This window comes from Sorex araneus, chromosome 2 (genome assembly GCF_027595985.1).
Source record: "Sorex araneus isolate mSorAra2 chromosome 2, mSorAra2.pri, whole genome shotgun sequence".
NCBI classification, from domain to species: Eukaryota; Metazoa; Chordata; class Mammalia; order Eulipotyphla; family Soricidae; genus Sorex; species Sorex araneus.
Genome location: NC_073303.1, coordinates 235,153,236 through 235,174,532, shown reverse-complemented (window position 1 = coordinate 235,174,532; position 21,297 = coordinate 235,153,236). Strand labels below are relative to the sequence as shown.

Below are 21,297 nucleotides of genomic sequence, written 5' to 3'. Positions count from 1 at the left end.
TGAAATCCCCAAATGAACAACTTTGTAACTGTGTAGCAAACAGTGATTCAATAAAAATTAAAGAGAATCAAAAATCCCAACCAGCTCACCCACCCAATTTTCTATAATTTAGTGACAGGGAAAGATACCTCAGCAAATTTTATTCTTATGAAATGGTTCAGCTGGTAACAGGAATAGGAAAGAAAAGAAAATAGAGAATATAGCTAGAGTGGATAAGACATGGTATTGTTTCCATGGACATCAAGGGAAGTCCATTAACGTGGGGGCATTGCACAGAGTGCCTGGTGAAGACTGGAGAGAACATATTTATGTGTGATCCAAGGGTCCTGAGGCTGGGTAGGCATGATAAGGCCCGAAGAATTTTAGTATGTCAGGTGCTGAATTGAAAGAACATGAATCATGTTGCTATGCGAAGGTGAATGAAGACTAGGATAGGAGCCTACCTTGAGGGCGGGAGTCCTCTCTCTTCCTGCTGATTGCCTGGTGTGTGGAGCTTCATCAGCAGTAGGATGAGTCTTTTGTTCCTCATGAGTGAGTTTGAGGGTCCCCCAGAGTTAGGCACAATCTCCTCGATCTCTTAAATTGACGAAGTTCTGGCCCCTGTATGTGTGATTCTCCTCGGAAAATGTAAGAATTTCTGTGAAGTGCTCTCTTTCTCCCTCTCTCTCTCTCTCTCTCTCTCTCTCTCACAGACACACACACATGCAGGCACACACACGCTAATAGATGAATGTTCTTAGTTTAGATTTTCAATGTCTTTCCCACACATGTCAGCCTTATTATTGGCCTCACCTCGGTGGGCTTCCTGAGTCTCCCTTGGACATCTGGATTCTTCTGTGAACGCAGAGAGTGGGGACAAAAGCCCTGATCCCTGACCAGTTCAGCAGGAGGGATAGAAACACCATCATCCCGCCAGAATTAGGAATTAACCCCACATCAACACAGATCCTTTGCTTCCAGCCCACATGGAATCACAATGAGAAACAGCGATGCGATCTTCTATGCTCTCTCAGTCTACTCATTACACTCAGCTCCCTCTTGGTACCTCAGCCCGTGAGCCAGGCTGCCCCATGGGAAAATACTCCTGGACAGAGAGGAATTCTTTCTAATGTGTGTCTACCCTGTGGGTAGCTCATTGGAGAATTCAAGTTTTCTTTCTATTGCTGCACAAGTTACCTCCTCGCCAGGTCTCTAAATCTCCAGGCCCTACATGGGTGTAATTTTTCTCCACAAATCAGCTGAAGGATGCATCTAGATTTAGTCCTTCGATGCTTTAAAGCATTGGCTTCTTGTTGCGGACAAGGGTTCATGAAGCCTGTAGAATTTTTCTTAACAATAGCAGGATATCCTAATCCTCTCAGAACAAAACTTTGGCCTGCAAATGCTGGCTTTTGTTGCATCTCTGACGGAACAATGAGAAGAGTGAGAGCGATAGGACAGCAGGGAAGGAGTTTGCATTGCTTGCGGCTTACCTGCTACATAAAAATTGTGTGTATTTTAATAAGTTAGAAGGAAACAAAAATCCAGTAGTATATGGTTCAGAATAGTCATAGCATTTTTCTTTCTCTCTGTTTCTTTCCTTCCTTCCTTCCTTCCTTCCTTCCTTCCTTCCTTCCTTCCTTCCTTCCTTCCTTCCTTCCTTCCTTCCTTCCTCCTTTCTTTCTTTCTTTCTTTCTTTCTTTCTTTCTTTCTTTCTTTCTTTCTTTCTTTCTTTCTTTCTTTCTTTCTTTCTTTCTTTCTTTCTTTTCTTGCTTGCTTTTTCCCCTTTCTTTATTTCATTATTTCTTTCTCCCAGTGATGCTCAGAGTTCCTCCTGGCTCTGCACTCAGGAATTACTCCTGGTGGTACTGGGAAGACCCTATGGGATGCCGCGATGGAACCTGGGTCAGCTGTGTGCAAGGCAAATGCCCTTCCCGCTGTGCTATCACTTCAACCCCATCATAGCACTTCTTAAAAGGGGGGGTCACATGCCAACTCTTGGCCCCCAATATATTCCGAGAGGCAAGAAATGACAGTTGAAGTAAGCAGTGTCAATTCCCCTCCTAGCTGATAGGAATCAGTGTTCTAGATGGATACAGATGCCCTGCACAGAGATGCCCTACATACATACAAATAAACTCAGAGCAATTCTCATTGACGACCTTTTTCTGTACACAGAAGACAAAGCATGTGAGGAATGGTAGTAATTTTTTTGTCAGATGGCACCATAAATATTCCCTGTATTACTGATGAGCTTCCAAACCCACAGAGACACTCATCACGGTCTACAAACCCAGGAGAGGACAGGAGAGTGCAGAAAAGCTCCCCACTATCCCAAGGCCTTTCATTAGAAAGGGATTATAGGAAATAACTCATCTGGAATTCTGCAAGGGATAACTGGCCAACATGAACCAAAGTGACAACAACTAGAATAAACGATTCTTAGCATGTGCGTTGTTGACATTGAAAGTCAGCTTTATTCAGTTTTGTTATTTTGGGCCATACCCAGTCGTGCTCAGGACTTCTAGTTCTTTCCCCAGGGATCACTCCTAGAGGGACTCGGGAAACCCTGTGGGATGCCGGGGATCAAACTACCAGATTGGCCGTGTGCAAGGTTAGCAACCTCTCTGCCGTCCTAGCTCTCTGGACCCCAATATCTGGTGACAAGTTTTGCCTTGTCCACACACAGGAAATTCTTCAGTGCAGAGCACCTCGCCCTATGGCTGTTCCCCTCACAAAAACTATTTTCAGGGCCCTCTTGATGTCCTTGTTCCTGAGGCTGTAGATGAAGGGGTTCAGCATGGGTGTGACCACTGTGTACATCACCGAAGCGATGGCCGTGGACTGTGAGCTCTGGGTGACAGCAGAGCCCAGGTACACACCCATGAGAGTCCCGTAGAACAGAGACACCACGGAGAGGTGAGAGGCACAGGTGGAAAAGGCTTTGTACTTGCCCTGAGCTGACACCATGCCACGGATGGCAGAAGTGATCTTCGAGTACGAGTAAAGGATGCCCAGCAATGGTCCCCCTCCCACCACAACTGACGCACAGTACATGACCACGGTATTAAGAAACGTGTCAGAAGAGGCGAGCTTAACCACCTGGTTGAGTTCACAGAAGAAGTGTGGGATCTCCACCTCAGGGCAGAAGGACAGACGCAATGCCACCAAGACTTCAGACAGAGAATTCAGGAGGCCCAGGACCCAGCACCCCAGCAGCAGCAGCCCGCAGAGGCGGGGGTTCATGATAACTGTGTAGTGCAGGGGGTGGCAGATGGCCACGAAGCGGTCATAGGCCATCACTGTCAAGAGGAAGTCATCCAACCCCGCGAAAAGGATGAAGCAAGACATCTGTGTGAGGCAGCCCGCGTAGGAGATGGCTCGGCTCCGCGTCTGGATGTTGGCCAGCATTTTGGGGATGGTGGTGGAGGTGAAGCAGATGTCCACCAGGGACAGGTTGCAGAGGAAGAAGTACATGGGGGTGTGGAGGTGGGGGGCCGAGAGGACGGCCAGGACAATGAGCAGGTTCCCCAGGACGGTGACCAGGTACATGGACAGGAAGATCACAAAGACAAGAGGCTGGAGTTTCGGCTCCTCTGAAAGTCCCAGGAGAATAAATTCTGAAGTGTAGGTATCATTTCCTGCCGCCATGGGCTGGGCACAATTTCGAGGAATGAGGGGGAGAATATGACTCAATTTCACATCGCCTGCAGAGCTCACGAATCAGAAAGCTGTAATGTGTATCAAAAATAAAAGTGTTGGGGCCAGAGCGATAGTACAGGGGATTTGCCTGGCACAGGACTGACCCGGGTTTTATCCCTGGCATCCCATAGGGTCCCTTGAGCACTGTCAAGAGTAATTTCTGAATGCAGATCTTGGAGTCACCCCACTGGGTGTGACCCCCCAAAGCAAAAGTAAATAAATAAATAAATACTCAATAAACTCCTTTAAATCATATATTTATCTTATTGGGTTGTACCCTTGGTGAAATCCCCATGAAAGTTTTGTCTCGCTACCCTGTCTCTCTGGGCTATATTTTTTGGAGGGTGAGGAAGAGTTCTTTCATGAATTGGGAGAACAGAAATGGAATTGCCACAAAGTTTAAGCGACCACCTTCCAATCCTTAAAATGGCAATGAATGCAATGTGCCAAGGACCAAATGTCCCCACCATAAAATGAGCGGAAAGAAACCATCAGCTGGGGCTGGAGTTATAGAACAGTGGGGAGGGCGTTTGCCTTTTGCGTGGCCAACCCGAGTTTGATCCCCAGCATCCCATATGGTCCCCCAAACACTTCCAGGAGCAATTTCTGAGTGCAGAGACAGGAATAACCCCTGTGCATCGCTGGGTGTGACCCCTCCCCCCGCCCCGCAGCCAAAAAAAAAAAAAGCAAAGAAAATCAGCTAATAATCACCTGGTGGTGATTCAGCTGGTCACTCCTGGTATGAAGAAATAAAAAGCAGAGACAAAGGAGAGAAAATGGTGCATCTTTCCACGGTAATTAGGGAAGTCCTGGCTATAAGACGCCATCGGATAGGGACTCTTAGGGAGAGAGGGGGACCTTGCTCACATGTGGATCTGTCTCTCATCGAGAAAGCAGGCAGTGAAAAGGCCCTGAGGAATGGAGGCATTGCCTTAGGTCAAGTCAAAAAGGGAAGACTTGTTTGTAACATAGATGAATCAGATATAAAGAGGGCGGTGGAGACAGGCTGAGTGCAGAATGTCCTATTCTTAGCCAGAGCCAGGAGCTTCTGAAGCTAAGACGTACCTCGCCCACTATGAGGTTTCAACAACATCCTCCCCGATTTAGCTCTGATCCCTAGATGATGGTGGGACTCTACACACACACACACACACACACACACACACACACACACACACACACACACACGCTCTCTCTCTCTCTCTCTCTCTCTCTTTCCCCCCCCCTCTCGACAATGGGTTAGTGTTTTCAGCTTTTTTTCTTTTCTGGGTCCCACCAGTGATGCTCAAGGGTTTCTCCTGGCTCTGCACTCAGGAATTACTCCTGGAAGCGCTCAGGGGACCATATGGGATGCCGAGGATCAAACCCAGGTTGGCCGCGTGCAAGGCAAGCGCCCTCCCCGCTGTGCTGTGCTACCGCTCTGGCTTCTTGGCTTGCTTGCTTTCTGACCTTTCCACAATCAGTCACCTGGACCGCTGGCCTCACCTGGTTGGGAGCTCTGAGGTCTTTACATGGATGTTCCAATTCCTCCCTGGGCGGCAGACAGTGGGAACTAAAGCTCTGTCCCCAGCCAGGGCGGAACGGATGAACCAAACTCTGCTGCTTCCAGCACAAGTTTACTCACACTGAGAGGCTGGAGGTGAGGAGATGGCGAGCTCCCAGCTCCACTCATTATAATGGTCCCTCTTGTCTTCCCAATCTAAGCTGCTTGTGATTCCCCCATGGGGAGGAAATGTTTTGGACAGAAAGGAATTTTCCCATAATGAGACTCTTTTCTCAAGAGAGCATCATGAGGCTCAAGTGAGTCCAATTTATTTTTTTGTATTGCTTCTTCATAAACCATTTCCCTTCCAGATTTGTCTTCAATCCCTCCTGACACTTGTTTGAATACTAAGTCTAAAGTATTCTCCACAAGTCAAGCCAAAGAACGTGTCTGCACAAAGCCCATTGACTCTGCAAAACGTTAACTTGGGGTGGGACATGCCATCTTCATATCGCCATAAGGTTTCTATTCCCCACCTCAAGTGGGGTTGTTTGTTTGTTTGTTTGTTTTTTTGCTTTTTGGGTCACACCCGGCAATGCACAGAGGTGACTCCTGGCTCTGTACTCAGGAATCACCCCTGGCGGTGTTCACGGGACCATATGGGATGATGGGAATCGAACCCGGATCGGCCGCGTGCAAGGCAAAGGCCCTACCCGCTGTGCTATTGCTCCAGCCACAAAGTGGGGTTGTTGAGTCTTTGCCCCAATTATATTGGAGGGCCTGTTATGTTTTTTTCCTTCCTTCCTTCCTTCCTTCCTTCCTTCCTTCCTTCCTTCCTTCCTTCCTTCCTTCCTTCCTTCCTTCCTTCCTTCCTCCTTCCCTCCCTCCCTTCCTTCCTTCCTCTCTTCCTTCCTCCCTCCCTCCCTCCCTCCCTCCCTCCCTCCCTCCCTTCCTTCCTTCCTTCCTTCCTTCCTTCCTTCCTTCCTTCCTTCCTTTCTTTCTTCCTTCCTTCCTTCCTTCCTTCCTTCCTTCCTTCCTTCCTTCCTTCCTTTCTTCCTTCTTTGCTCTCTCCCTTCCTCTCTCCCTTCCTTCCTTCCTGCATCACATCCGGTGATGCTAAGGGGTTACTCTTGACTGCACTCAGGAATTACTCCTTAGAGTGTTTGGGGGACCCTATGGGATGCCAGGGATTGAACCCCGGTCAGCTGTGTCCAAGGCAAATGCCCTACCCATTGTGCTATCATTCCAGGTCCAAGGGCCCATGATTTTCAAGATTAGTAACAGCAGAGTTTAATGTGCCAAGCACTGTCCCACGGACCTCCAGCCCCGTCCTCTTCCTTCTGCTCTCTGCGATGTTTTTCCTTTGGAAGCCCAGCTGTGTTTCTGCTATTACCTTTTGTTATTTGTCGTTTCCTGACTCTATTTCTATTTTTTCTTTTCTTTTTAAAAATTTTTAAAAATAATTTATTGATTTTTTAATTAGTGAGTCACAGTAAGGGTACCGTTACAGATTCACACATTTTCGTGCTTGTTTTTCCCTCATGCAATGTTTGAGGGCCCATCCCTCCACCAGTGTCCATTCTCCACCACTTATAAACCCAGTATCACTCCCACCTCCTATCCATCCCCTCCATCCCACTCCACCTCTGTGGCACTGCATTCCAATTTTTTCTCTTTCTCTCCTTTTAGATGTTGTGGTTTGCAATAGGGGTATTGAGTGGCCATCATTGAGTGATCTCTAGTCTACTTTCAGCGTGCATCTCCCTCCCCGTGCAGGATCTCCAATCACATTTTACTTGGTGTTCCTTTCTCTATCTGGGATGAATTTCCACCAGCGTGTGAGGCTAGCTTCCAATACATGGAGCCAACCTCCTGGTATTATATACTACTATTCTTGGGTATTAGTTTCCTACTCTGCCATTTTATATTCCACAGATGAGTGCAATCTTTCTATGCCTGTCCCTCTCTTTCTGACTCATTTCACTTAGCATGATACTTTCCACGTTGATCCACTTATATGCAAAGTTCATGACTTCATCTTTTATAACAGCTGCATAGTATTCCACTGTATAGATGTACCAAAGTTTCTTTAACCAGTCATCTGTTCTCGGGCACTCGGGTTTTTTCCAGATTCTGGCTATTGTAAACAGTGCCGCGATGAACATATAAGTGAAGATGTCATTTTGACTATACTTTTTTGTTTCTCCAGGATATATTCCCAGAAGTGGTATTGCTGGATCAAATGGAAGCTCAATTTCTAATTTTTTGAGAAGCGTCCATATTGTTTTCCAAAGGGGCTGGACCAGTTGGCATTCCCACCAGCAGTGTAGAAGGGTCCCTTTCTCTCCACATCCTCTCCAACAGCGGTTGCTTTTGCTCTTTTGGATGTGTGCCATTCTCTGTGGTGTGAGGTGGTATCTCATGGTTGTTTTGATCTGCATCTCCCTGGTGATTAGTGATGCAGAGCATTTTTTCATGTACCTTTTAGCCATTCGTATCTCTTTCTTGGAAAAGTTTCTGTTCATTTCTTCGGCCCATTTTCTGATGGGGTTGGATGTTTTCTTCTTGTAGAGTTCAACCAGTGCTTTGTATACCCTTGATATCAATCCTTTATCGGATGGGTTTTGGGTGAATATCCTTTCCCGCTCTGTAGATTGCCTTTGTATTCTGGTCCCTGTGTCTTTTGCGGTGCAGAAACTTCTTAGTTTAATGTAGTCCAATTTGTTTATCTCTGCTTTTACTTGATTGCTTAGTTCTGTGTCATCTTGAAGGGTTTTGCTGACCTTGTCTTCGATATACCTTATGGATTGTGGTCTGATGTTGAGGTCTTTAATCCATTTTGATCTTATTTTTGTTCATGGTGTCAAGTCGATGTCTAAGCCCATTCTGTTGCATGTGGTTTTCCAGTTTTGCCAGCACCATTTGTTGAAGAGGATTTCTTTGCTCCACTTCACTTTTCTTACCCCCTTATCAAAGATTAGATGATCATACATTTGGGGTTGTGTTGGGATATTCCACTCTGTTCCATTGGTCTGCAGCTCTGCCTTTGTTCCAGTACCATGCTGTTTTAATTGTTACCGCTTTGTAGTAAAGTTTAAGGTTGGGGATTGTGATAACTCCTATCATCTTTTCCCCCAGAATTGTTTTAGCTATCCGTGGGCGTTTATTGTTCCATATGAATTTCAAGATTGCTTGATCCATTTCTTTGAAGTATGTCATAGGTATCCTTATAGGGATCACGTTGAATCTGTATAATGCTTTGGGAAGTATTGCCATTTTGACAATATTGATTCTCCCTATCCACGACCAGGGTATATGTTTCCATTTCCTCATGTCCTCTTTTATTTCATGGAGTAGCGTTTTATAGTTTTCCCGCTACAAGGGAAGGAAGCTCCGCCCAAAGGGAAGTGAAGCCCCGCCCTATAGGGAAGCTCCATCCTAAGGGAAGGGAAGCTCTGCCCCAAACACACCCAGTGAGGAGGGACGGGGGGACGGGGAGTCACACATGACGATGAGTTCAGTGTGGAGACCCAAAAGGGCTGCCTGGCACCCGGCTATATACTGGCAGCCCGAAAGCGAGGAAGCCACAAAGTCCTGCAGTTGGCAAAGCTCTCTTCTGCGGCAATGGAAAGGGACGGGAGGGGGGTGTCACCCCACCTGAGCCCAGGGTGCACGGGGCATCTCCTGGCTGAGCCCTGTGAGTCTTCACAGCAGAATGCGGGGTACCTTGGTTGGTGGGGGGCAGCTTACCCAGCGCGGTCAGGTTCTTGCAGGTTTCCAGCATCACGTCCCGGTATAGGGTACGCTGGGATGGCACCAGAAGCGCCCACTCTTCCTGTGTGAATTCTACCGCTACGTCCGTGACGCTCACTGAGGCCTAAGTGGACACAGTGTGGCTTAGCCAAGGGCTACCGTTGCTGCATTGAGGTAGAAGGAGTTCCGGTCAGGGGCACCCCCCAACCCTCCCCCTGCACAGCATGGTCAGGCAGGGGGCCAGGTTCGGCTACCTCTGCTGACACTCAGTCCCAAGGTCTGCAGGAGGCACCTTAGCCCCCATGGTCAGCAGGAATTGCCTCAGGTGGGTGTAGGAAAAAATTGGGAGCTTTAAGCAGGAACATCCCAGGGTCAGAAGCACAGAAATACCAGGTAAAATTGATGAGTCATTTCCCTGTGGTCCAGAAATGTCTGTGAGTCAGACACCGTCCACTGCCATGGCTTTACCAAGCCCTGAGGGCCATGATGCAGGGAGAAATCTGGGTGGAAACTGCCCATGGGTAAGTGAGGCTAGACACCCAGAATGGACAGCCCAGGGCAGCCACCAGGAGGCCTAAAGGATGTGAAGACACACACAGACATAGACACACAAACACACAAAAACACAGGCACAGACACACACAGACACAGACACAGATAGACAGATATACACCCAGATACAGACACAGACACACACACAGGCAGACACAGGCAGACACACACACAGACCCAGACACAAGACAGACACACACAGAGACAGAGACAGATACACACATACACGTTCTCTCTGCTTCTGAGCAAAGGAACAAAGGAATGAAACTGGGGTAAGGACACCTGCCCCCACAAAACACACACACCACACACAGTCTCTCTCCTCCCCACACTGAGAGTGTGTGTACATACTCTCTTATACTCGTGATTACAGGAGCATGCTTGGGGAGACTGTGCAGGTCTTACCTGGAGCCACCTCACCCGAAAGCCACTGCCCAGAGCCTCCTTCTCTGGGCTTCTTTTCCGAGCAGAGGTCGAGAACACAGTGGACTGTGCTGGAGAAGAAACCACATGGAGCTGCAGGTGCGCCAGCCATCACATGTGCATCCTGACCTGCAGTGGATCGCCCCTCACTGTGTGTCTACCTCCCCCAGGACACCTCCCACCCCTGCCCCACCACTTCATACTCCGACCAGAAAGGAGGGTCCTGGGTTTCTCTGCATTCAGGCAGAATCCTGGACTCCTGAGGGTGACACTCATTTATATCCTCATGGAGGATCCCAATGAGCCTCCATCGTTTGCTGAGAGGATCATGGTGTGACTCCATCAGGCGCCCCTCCCACCCCTACCCAGACCCCCAGCACTCACCACATGTCAGTGGCATCACAGTGGCCGCCATCCTGGGGTGCAGCGTCAGCCTTTGTGAACAGGCCCGGGGAGGTCCAGGAAGTTGTCTCCTGCCTCCTGCCACGAGCGAAGGGGGCAAAGATCTACAGAGACATGGGGCTACTGAGAGGCATCACACACAGGCACCCAACATGCACACACCCCCTGCACACATGCACATGTGAAACACAGGCATGCCCGTCATTAGCACTGGCCTGGGAGAACCCAGAAGGCATTGGAGCATTTCCTTGTTTTCTTTCATTTTTCTCTTTTAGGGGCCACACCCAGCTGTGCTCAGGGCTCACTCCTGACTCTGCTCAGTGATCATTCCTGGTGGGGTTCAGGAGGCATGATGGGGCACCAGGGATTGAACCCCAGTTGGCCACGTGCAAGGCTAGCAATAAACCCCAGAGTTCTGTTACTCTCTCTCCTGCCCCTTTGCGTTCTCTTGCTCTATGGTGCAGTTTCCGGAGTAGGCAATCCCACACCGCAGGAGGGTGGGGTGATGGAACAATGAGGGGCACCCCCGAGGGTCCCCTAACAACATCCAGGAGGGATCCCTGAGTGCTGAGCCAGCAGTAAAGAAGCCCTGAGCACAGCCAGGCATGGTTCCAAAACCGACAATAAAAAAAGAAAAATGCAATTCTAATAAACTTGAGTAACGTTATAGAATCATCCTATTCTTTAGAATAACACACACACTCGCATACAAACATATCCAGATCTATGCACACAGAAGCACATTATTATATCCATGCAAATGGTCTATTTCAACTTAGACCACACATTGCTGCAATATAGAATGCAAGGAAACCTATTTCTCTACCACTATACCACTACGAATTATGCATTCTGCGTGTACTCATCTGCACAGTGCTATGTCCTGTCTTATTTATGTGCACAGAGGCACATGCACCTTAGCCTTTCCCATGGGCGCCAATCCATCAAACAGAAATAAATTCCAAGATGGCTTCCCTTTGCCTCCATGTATAACCAAGCCAAGTTTGCCCCCAACCCACTTGCAGGGCAGAGACGACTGGAGCCCAGTTTATTCACTGATTGCCACACACCCCAACCTTCCCCTCCTGGTTCTCATAGAAATTCACGCCTCAGCAAGGGCAGATGCCAACAGAAACTTGACTTTCAGGAGAAGCCTTTCTTGTCTGGGTAGGGAAGGGAAAAAAAAAAGTGCAAAGATTTCTTCTGTGGGGTTGGAGCCATAGCACTGCGGGAAGGGCACTTGCCTTGCACATGGTTGTCTCAGGTTTAATTCCTGGCATTCCATAGCCCCCCAGCACTGCCAGGAGTGATCCCTGAATGCAGAGCCAGGAGTAAGCCCTGAACATTACTGGGTATGGCCCCCAAATTTAAATATATATATATTTTTCTCTTTCCTGAGGTCTTTTGCCAGGGACCCATCCAATCATCCCCTTGCCTGTGGACTTCATCCTGGGTGCTGCCTGGGATTGCATTTACTTGTGTTTTTTTTTCCTTTTTGCATACCAGATTTCTCTCTCATGACCTGTTTTCCCCCAGTCACTGCAACACTTACAAACTGCCTAGGGCTTCACTTGCACAGTGGACTTTTTTTGTTTGTTTGTTTGTTTGTATTTTCAGCAGGCTCCTGGTTCTGGATTCCCAAGCCACACATGGGAGCTGATTCCAACTCCCCCGAGCCCGGCTCCGGGCACTTGCAAGGCTATTGATATTGTAGGGTTGCCCACGCTTCCCCCACTCCCACCCCACAAGCTTCTCAGCACGAGGGTCACAGCCTGTTTAGGGGGGTTAAGAATCCTGGGGGCCCCAATCACTCGAAGCAGCAGTTCCACACCCCGCTATATTTGCAACAACCCCAAACAACGCCTCCAAAAATGCACACACACACACACACACACACACACAAATCATCAAATGGGTGGAGGGTGTCGACGCTGGGGCAGCTGGTGGCCAGGAAAGAATTGGCAGCTTTGGGCCCACTGGAGGCAACAGCCTGAAGAGCCCTGAGAGCTCTCGGGAGGCAAAGGATACAGAGTGGGCCCGGCCCCTCCCTGGACTGAAAGGAGTAAAACCTTCCTTATCATTTTTTTTGTCTTAATTTCCCAACAAGTGTAGTCCATTCAACGTCTTTTATTTTTCTTTTTGGGTCACACCTGGCGATGCACAGGGGTTACTCCTGGCTCTGCACTCAGGAATCACCCCTGGCGGTGCTCAGGGGATCATATGGGATGCTGGGAATCGAACCCGGGTCGGCTGTGTGCAAGGCAAACGCCCTACCCACTGTGCTATTGCTCCAGCCCCTCAACATCCTTTTATGAGCCTTAAACTTATTCCTAGAAAGTCTAGTCCCAATAGTCCTTTAGAGGGACAGGAGGAAATACGTGCTAGTGTCAAAAATTTGAAAAAGCTGCACTTGAATCATAATGCCCAAAAGGAGGGAGAGGGAGATAGATAGATAGATAGAAAGATAGATAGATAGATAGATAGATAGATAGATAGAGAGAGAGAGAGAGAGAGAGCCTAGACAGAGACAGAGATAGACAGAGAGAGGGGAGAAAGAAGAAAAGTGTCTGCCATAGAGATAGACGAGAGGGTGGTGACAGGGAAAGGGGGGTCATTGTTGGTGGGACATGTGCACTGGTGGAGGGATAGAGAGTGGAATTGTGTGACTGAGACCCAATCATGAACCACTTTGTAACTGTGTATCTCACAGTGATTCAATAAAAACAAAAATGAAAAAAATTACCTGGCAAAGCTGCTTTTGTTGAGTCTGACAATGGAGAAACGGCTTTGACGTGGGCCTGCGTGTGGCCAGCCACCCACACTGGTATAGAAAAGGACCCTGATTCTTCTGAGAGAATCTGAACCCCAGGAAGTTTCATGTGTGGGTTTCTCAGCCACGCCTGACTGTGTTCAGGGATCACTCCTTGAGGTGCTTGAGGGACCATTAGTGATGCCACGCATGGGACCTGATCTGATGTTTACAAAGCACGTGTCCTCTTTCCCCCATAGTTCCCTTCCCCCATCTGGGATATTTTGGTACGAGTTTCATGAATTTTTTCAAAGTAATAGCACTTTAGCACTGTTGTTCCATTGTTCATTGATTTGCTCGTTTGGGCACCAGTAACGTCTCCATTGTGAGACTTGTTGTTACTGTTTGGCATTTTGAATATGCCACGGGTAGCTTGCCAGGCTCTGCCATGCAGATGGGATACTCTCACTAGCTTGCAGGCTCTCTGAAAGGGACGAAGGAATCGAACCCAGGTCGGCCATGTGCAAGGTAAATGTCCTACCTGCTGTGCTATCACTCCAGCCCTTCAAAGTTCTAACATCCGAAAATTCGATAATATGTTTTCGGAGTGATAGAAGCGGTGGTGGTTTGGGCCACCACTGGCAGTGCTCAGAGCTTACTCCTGGCTCTGTGCTCAGGGGTCACTTCTGACAAGGGTCAAGGAATCATTTTTGTGAGCGATTGATGCTGGGTCAGACCCGTTAAAGGCAAGTTCCCTAGCCGATGTAGTGTTCTCTTGCCTCAGAAAATATATGTTTTAGCTTGTCTGATTTTGGTGGGGGGAGGCTACTTCGGTGATACTTGGGGTTTAGTCTTGCTTTTTACTTCAGAATCACTCCTGGAAGTAGTTGGGTTACCCTATGGGGTGCTGGGGATCGAACCTAGGCTGGACACAAAGAAGACAAATACTCTCCTGCTGTTCTATGGCTCTGCCTCCAGATAATGTGTTGTGTGTTTTTTTTAAAAAAAAAATGCTTTTTGGGCGAAACCTGGTGATGCTTATGCCTCACCCCTGGCTTTGCTCTCAGGAATTACTCCTGGCAGTTCTCTGGGAACCCTATGGCATGCTTTGGATGGAACCCGAGTCAGCCACGTGCAAGGTCAATGCCTTCCCCGCTGTACAATCACTCTGGCCAATATATGTTTTTAAAATATAAAATACTGTGAAAATACACCCAAAAGCCTGGCGAATGTAATAGATAAATATTTATTTGCAAACAGTTTTGTAAGGCGATTATGGTTAAGCTTCTCCAAACGTTAACTTCCCTTCGCAATTCACAAGGAAGACTCTTTCTACATAAAGAAGACAAAGTACATGGGGAACCGTGGCCTGTTTAATATGAATTGAGGACAGAAGAAACCATCACTACACACAGCATCACAGATAAGCCTTATACTCAGCACTGTGCTAGACCCGCAAGAACTCAGCAGAGCCCAGAAATCCCCCTCCACATATACATGTAGTACTCAAAGCTTTTGATGAAAGCCTGGGGTTCTCAACGTGCTCGGTATCTGGCGGAGAGAACTGGACTGGATGGTCTAAGGAAATCAATGCGGGAACTATGAAGATAAGCCTTTAGGACCATATGCACTTATCTATGGAGCCAGCTTTCATACTTTCTATGTTATTTCAGAAAGCGATATTTCATCATCCTTAGGGATTTACTCTAAAGGCAGGTATTTATATGCACATACATATTTGGGTAGGAAAACTGGGCAGAACATAACCAACAAAACTGTTTGGGTCAAGAAACAGCCAGGAGAAAACCGCTAGATGCTAGAAAGAGCCTAAGGCTTAACAGGAATAACACACACTGGAGAATTTGTAGCCAAGAAAATAAAATTCCAGGGCTGGAGAGATTCTACAGAGGGTAGGGTGCTTGCCTTATACGTGACCCACCCACGGTTTACTCCAGAATCACATATGCTTGGTGAGTACCAGCAGGAGGGGATTCCTGAGTGCAGAGCTGGGAGTGAGCCTGGAGAATCATTGTCTGTAACCCAAAAATTTAAAAAAAGAGAGAAGAAAATTCCAGGTATTTAAGGGAAGGCCTAGTCCTGTGGCAGTGTCTGAGCAAAAAGTACCTAGTTCTTTTTTTTTAATTTTTTAAATTTTATTGAATCACCATGAGATAGTTACAAGCTTTCATGTTTGGGTTACAATCTCACAATGATCAAACACCCATCCCTCCACCTGTGCACATTCCCCACCACCAATATCCCTTTCCCACCCTCCCACTGCCTCTAAGGCAGACAATATTCCCCATACTCTCTCTCTACTTTTGGGCATTATAGCTTGCAACACAGACACTGAGAAGTCATCATGTTCGGTCCATTATATACTTTCAGCATGTATCTCCCATCCCAACTGGTTCCTCCAGCCATCATTTTCTTAGTGATTTCTTCTCTATTCCATCTGCCTTTTCTCCTCCGCTCATGAAGTAGTCTTCCAGCTATGGGGCAATCCCCCTGGCCATTGTATCTACCATCCTTGGGTGTCAGCCTCATGTGATGCTACCCCACATTCCACAAATGATTGCAGTCCCTCTATGTCTGTCTCTCTCTTTCTGACTCATTTCACTTAGCATGATACTCTCTATGTTTATCCATCTATATAATCATTGCAGCACTGTTCACGATAGCCAAAATATGGGAAAAAACCGAGTGCCCTAAAACAGAGGACAGGTTAAATAAACTTTGGTACATCTACACAATGGAATACTATGCAGCTGTTAGGAGAGGTGAAGTCATGAAAGTACCAAGTTCTTAGTCAAGCTGAGAACTGCGATCCAAGGAAAGTCTTTAGTGGAGGACAATTGAACGTTTTGCAGTTCCCTGCACAAAAAACGTTTTCAGAGCCCTCTTGATGTCCTTGTTCCGGAGGCTATAGATGAAGGGGTTCAGCATGGGGGTGACCACCATGTACAGCACCGAGGCCACAGCACTTGGATATGCCCTCTCACTCACGGCAGAGCTCAGGTACACACCCATGCTTGTGACATAGAACAAGGAAACTACGGAGAGGTGGGAGGCGCACGTGGAAAAGGCCTTGTACCTGCCCTGAACGGATGCCATGCCCCGAATGGAGGATATGATCTTGGAGTAAGAGTAAATAATACCGAGAAGAGGACCCCCGCCCAGCAGGAGAACACCACAGTAAATGACGAGGTTAATCAGGAAAGTGTCGGAACAAGCAAGTTTTATCAGCTGGTTGAGTTCACAGAAAAAGTGAGGGATCTTTACCTCGGGGCAGAAGGACAGACGTAAGAACGCTGAGACATCCAAGGAAGAATTCAAGACACCCAGCACCCAGCACACCAAAAGCAGCATCCCACAGAGGCGGGGGTTCATGATGACCGTGTAGTGCAGGGGGTGGCAGATGGCCACGAAGCGGTCATAGGCCATCACGGTCAAGAGGAAGTCATCGAGATTTATGAAGAGGACGTAAAAGAATATCTGGGTGATGCAGCCTTCGTAGCTCATGGCTTTCCTTTGTGTCTGGATGTTCACCAGCATCTTGGGGACTGTGGTGGAGGTGAAGCAGATGTCCACCAGGGACAGATTACAGAGAAAGAAGTACATGGGCGTGTGGAGGCGAGGATCTGAACTTGCGGCCAAGATGATGAGCAGGTTCCCCAAGATCGTGGTCAGGTACATGGACAGGAAGATCACATAGATGAGGGGCTGGACTTCCAGCTCTTTGGAGAGTCCCAGGAGGAGAAACTCTGACATGTGGGTGTTGTTTTCTGCTGCTAGAGTCCGGGTATAACTCCAGGAAATGGGGACACGCATGACTCAGTTTCACGTCTCTGCCTGACTCACAGATCTGAAAACTACAATGTTTTTTTTTGGTTTTTTTGGGTCACACCCGGTGATTCGCAGGGGTTATTCCTGGCTCTTCACTCAGGAATTACCCCTGGCGGTGCTCAGGGGACTATATGGGATGCCGGGATTAGAACCGGGGTCGGCCGCGTGCAAGGCCCTACCCACTGTGCTATCGCTCCAGCCCCTACAATGAATGTTTTGAAGTCAAGAAATACTATTGGATCTTGAAAACTTTTTAAGAACCATTCACTCATGCCCTTTCTTGAAATATTCCAGGTCACCTCTTAGATGAATTTGCATCACAACTAAATTACTCTCTATAGAGTTTGCATAAGAAGTTTTCATGTCTATTAAAAAAACAAACTAGGGGCTGGAGCAATAGAAGAGCGGGTAGTGCATTTGCCTTGCAGTTGGCCGATCCAGGTTCAATCCCCAGCATCCCATATGGTCCACTGAGCACCACGTGGGTGATTCCTGAGTGTAGAGCCAGGAGTAACCCCTGTGCATCGTGGGTGTGACCCAAAAAAACCAAACAAATAAACTGAACAAATGCCATATTTAGGGTTTCACCTAAGAAATGAAGTTGAGAACCTGAAGTATAAATGGTTCTCCCGTAATGGACGCTTGAAAGCATGCCACCTGTGGTGATGCGGGGAGGGCAGCTGGGATAGAGAAAGGACCACTATGATCAAGAGAGTTGGAATTGATGACTTTGGACAAGAACTGAGGGCTGAAATGAGGTAAAGGGACAAATATGATAAACTTTTGGGTAAGGGATTAGGGGGGCAAAGTGCTTTCCATAGAGGCAGACTGGGGCCACTGGGGTCAGGGCAGGAGGGAAACGGGGACTTTGGTTCTGGGAGTTGTACACTGGTGAAGAGACAGGTGATGGAACATTTTATAACTGAAATCCCCAAATGAACAACTTTGTAACTGTGTAGCTAACAGTGTTTAAATAAAAAATAAAGAGAATCAAAAATCCCAACCCACCCAACCACCCACCCAAGTTTCTACATTTCAGTGACAGGGAAAAATACCTCAGCAAATTTTATTCTTATAAAATTGTTCAGCGGGAAACAGGAATAGGAAGGGAAAGAAAACAGAGAATACAGCTAGAGTGGACAAGACATGGTATTTTTTCCAAGGACATCAAGGGAAGTCCATTAACGTGTGGGCATTGCACAGAGCGCCTGGTGAAGGCTGGAGAGAACATATTTATGTATAAGCCAAGGGTCCTGAGGCTGGAGAAGGCATGATAAGGCCCGAGGAACTTTGGGATGTCAGGTGCTGAATTGAAAGAACATGAATCATGTTGCTATGCAAAGGTGAATGATGACTAGGGTAGGAGCCTACCTTGAAGGCGGGAGTCCTCTCTCTTCCTGCTGATTGCCTGGTGTGTGGAGCTTCTTCAGCTGTCGGATGAGTCTTTTGTTCCTCATGAGTGAGTTTGAGGGTCCCCCAGAGTTAGGCACAATCTCCTTGATCTCTTAAATTGATGAAGTTCTGGCCCCTATATGTGTGATTCTCCTCAGAAAATGTAAGAATTTCTGTGAAGTGCTCTCTCTCTCCCTCTCTCTCCCTCTCCCTCTCATACATGCACTCTCACACACACACACACACACACACACATACACACACGCTAATAGATGAATGTTCTTAGCTTTGATTCTCAATGTCTTTCCCACACACGTCAGCCTTATTATTGGCCTCACCTTGGTGGGCTTCATGAGTCTCCCTTGGACATCCGAAATCTTCTGTGAATGCAGATAGTGGGTACAAAAACTCTGACCCTAGACCAGTTCAGCAGGAGGGAGAGAAACACCATCATCCAGCCAGAATTAGGAATTAGCCCCACATCAAAACAGATCCTTTGCTTCCAACCACATGGAGTCACAATGAGAAACAGTGATATGATCCTCTATGTTCTCTCAGTCTACTCATTACAATCAACTCCCTCTTGGTACCTCAGCCCATGAGCCAGGTGCCCCATGGGAAAACACTCCTGGACAGAGAGGAATTCTTTCTAATGAGTGTCTGTCTCCCTGAGGAGCTCATTGTAGAACTGAAGTTTTCTTGCTCTTGCTCCATAAATTACCCCCTCACCATGTCTCTAAATCTCCAGGCCCTTCTTCGTGTAATTTTTATCCACAAATAAGATGAAGGACGCCTCTGGGTTAAGTCCTTTGATTCTTCAAAGCATTGGCTTTTGGGTGGGGAAAAGACTTCATGGCGTCTGCAGAAATTTCCTCTACAATAGCAGGACATCCGAGGCACCTCAGAAGAAAAGTGGGGCCTGCACGTGGTGGCATTTGTGGCATCTCTGCCGGAAACAATGAGGAGTTGCCAGAGCGATAGGACAGCAGGGAGGGGGTTTGTCTTGCATGCAGCTTACCAAGGTTCAATCCCCAGCATCCCATAGGGTCCCCTGAGTACTGCCAGGAGTAATTTCTGAGTGCAGAGTCAGCAGGAACCCCTGAACATTGCTGGTGTGATGCCAAAAAAACAAGAGAATGAAGAATTTCATTCTTCACTATCACAAGAGTAAAACCTCCCTTATATATTTTAACCTAAGTTCCCAATAAATACAGTTCACTCAACATTCTTTTATGAGCCCTAAACTTATTTCTAGAAAGTCTCATCCCAATAATTCTTAGTGGGACAGAAGGAAATAAGGAGTTGGTGTCTGAAATTTGAAAAAGCTGCATTTGACACATAATGTCCAAAAGGAGAGAGAGAGAGACAGAGAGAGACAGAGAGGGAAATAGGGAGGGAGGGAGAGACAGAGAGAGACAGAGATACAAAGGGAGACACAAAAAGGGAGAGGGAAGAATGTCTGCCATAGACATAGACTGAAGGGGGTGGCAGAGGGAAACTGGGGTGATTGTTGGTGGGACATGGGCACTGTGTAGGGATGGAGAGTGAATCTTGTGACTGACACCCAATCATGAACCACTTTTAGTATGTATCTCACAGCGATTTAATAAAAACAAAATATAAATAAAAACTGGCAAAGCTGCATTTGTTGAGTCTGACAATGGAGAAATGGCTCTGACATGGCCCTGCACGTGGCCAGCCACCCACATTGGGATAGAAAGGAACCCTGATTCCTCTGAAAGCAACTGAACCTGGGAAGGTCTGGGTGTTGGTTTCTCTGCATACGTGACTGTGCTCAGGGATAAATCCTTGCGGTGCTTGAGGGACCATATGTGGTTCCGCGGATGGGACATGATCTGATGCTTACAGAGCAAGTGCTCCCTTCCCCCTTGACCTAAAGTTCCCAGCCCCCAACCTGGGATGTTTTGGTATTAATTTCATGGGAGTATTTTCAAAGTTCTAACATCAGAAAATTCGATAATACGTTTTCAGAGTGACAATGGTGGTGGTAGTTTGGGCCACCACTGGCAGTGCTCAGGGCTTACGCCTGGCTCAGTGCTCAGGGGTCACTCCTGACAGGGGTTGAGGGACCATATGTGTGAGCTATTGATCGTGGGTGAGCCCCGTGAAAGGCAAGTTCCTTAGCTGATGTAGTGCTCTCTTGTCTCAGAAAATATATGTTTTAGCTTGTCTGCTTTTGGGGGGGGTATTTCAGTGATAGTCAGGGTTTAGTCTTGACTCTGTGCTCAGGGATCACTCCTGGAACGGTTTGGAGAACCCTATGGGGTGCTGGGGATTGAACCCAGGCTGACCACAGGGAAGACAAATGCCCACCCAGCTGTGCTATGTCTCTGCCCCCAGATAATATGTGTTGTGTTTTTTAAAAAAATTGCTTCTTGGTCCACACCTAGTGATGCTTAGTGCTTACTCCGGGCTCTGCATTAAGGAATTACTCCTGGCAGTGCCTGGGGATCCTTATGGGATGCTTGGTCCCCCCAGCACTGCCAGGAGTAATTCCTGAGTGCAGAGCCAGGAGGAACCCCTGAACATTGGTGGGTGTGATGCTAAATAAGAACAAAAGAGTGAGGAATTTTGTTCTTCAATATCACAAGAGAAAAAACTCCCTAATATATATTTTTACTTAATTTCCTAACAAATGCAGTCCATTCAACATCCTTTTATGAGCCCTAAACTTCTTTCTAGAAAGTCTAGTCCCAATAATACTTAGTGGGACGGAAGGAAATAAGGAGCTGGTGTCAAAATTTTGAAAAAGCTGCATTTTAACCATAATTCCCAAAAGGAGAGAGAGAGAGAGGGATAGAGGGAGGGAGAGAGAGACAGAGAGAGACAGAGAGATGGAGAGAGACAGAAAAAAGGAGAGAAAAGTATGTCTGCCATACAGGTAGACTGAAGGGTGTGTGGGAGGGAAACCGGGGTCATTGTTGGTGGGACATGTGCACTGGTGGAGGGATGGAGAGTGAATTGTGTGACAGAGACCCAATCATGAACCACTTTG

The 21,297-nt window shown here is 47.4% G+C and overlaps 2 protein-coding genes across 2 annotated transcripts; both read right to left on the bottom strand.

Moving 5' to 3' along the window:
* Positions 1-2,676: 2,676 nt before the first annotated feature.
* LOC101536873 (olfactory receptor 7A17-like) lies at positions 2,677-3,630 on the bottom strand. The gene has a single exon (XM_004616730.2). It carries the CDS (start codon positions 3,628-3,630, stop codon positions 2,677-2,679), a length of 954 nt encoding a protein of 317 aa, XP_004616787.1.
* Positions 3,631-15,884: 12,254 nt separating this feature from the next.
* Positions 15,885-16,874, bottom strand: LOC129401780 (putative olfactory receptor 7A2). Its single transcript, XM_055124633.1, has one exon. It carries the CDS (start codon positions 16,872-16,874, stop codon positions 15,885-15,887), a length of 990 nt encoding a protein of 329 aa, XP_054980608.1.
* Between the last annotated feature and the right edge of the window lie 4,423 nt (positions 16,875-21,297).

Coding starts and splice junctions, on each gene's coding strand:
- LOC101536873 (XM_004616730.2), bottom strand. CDS start 3,630: ATGGCGGCAGGAAATGATACCTACACTTCAGAATTTATTCTCCTGGGA.
- LOC129401780 (XM_055124633.1), bottom strand. CDS start 16,874: ATGCGTGTCCCCATTTCCTGGAGTTATACCCGGACTCTAGCAGCAGAA.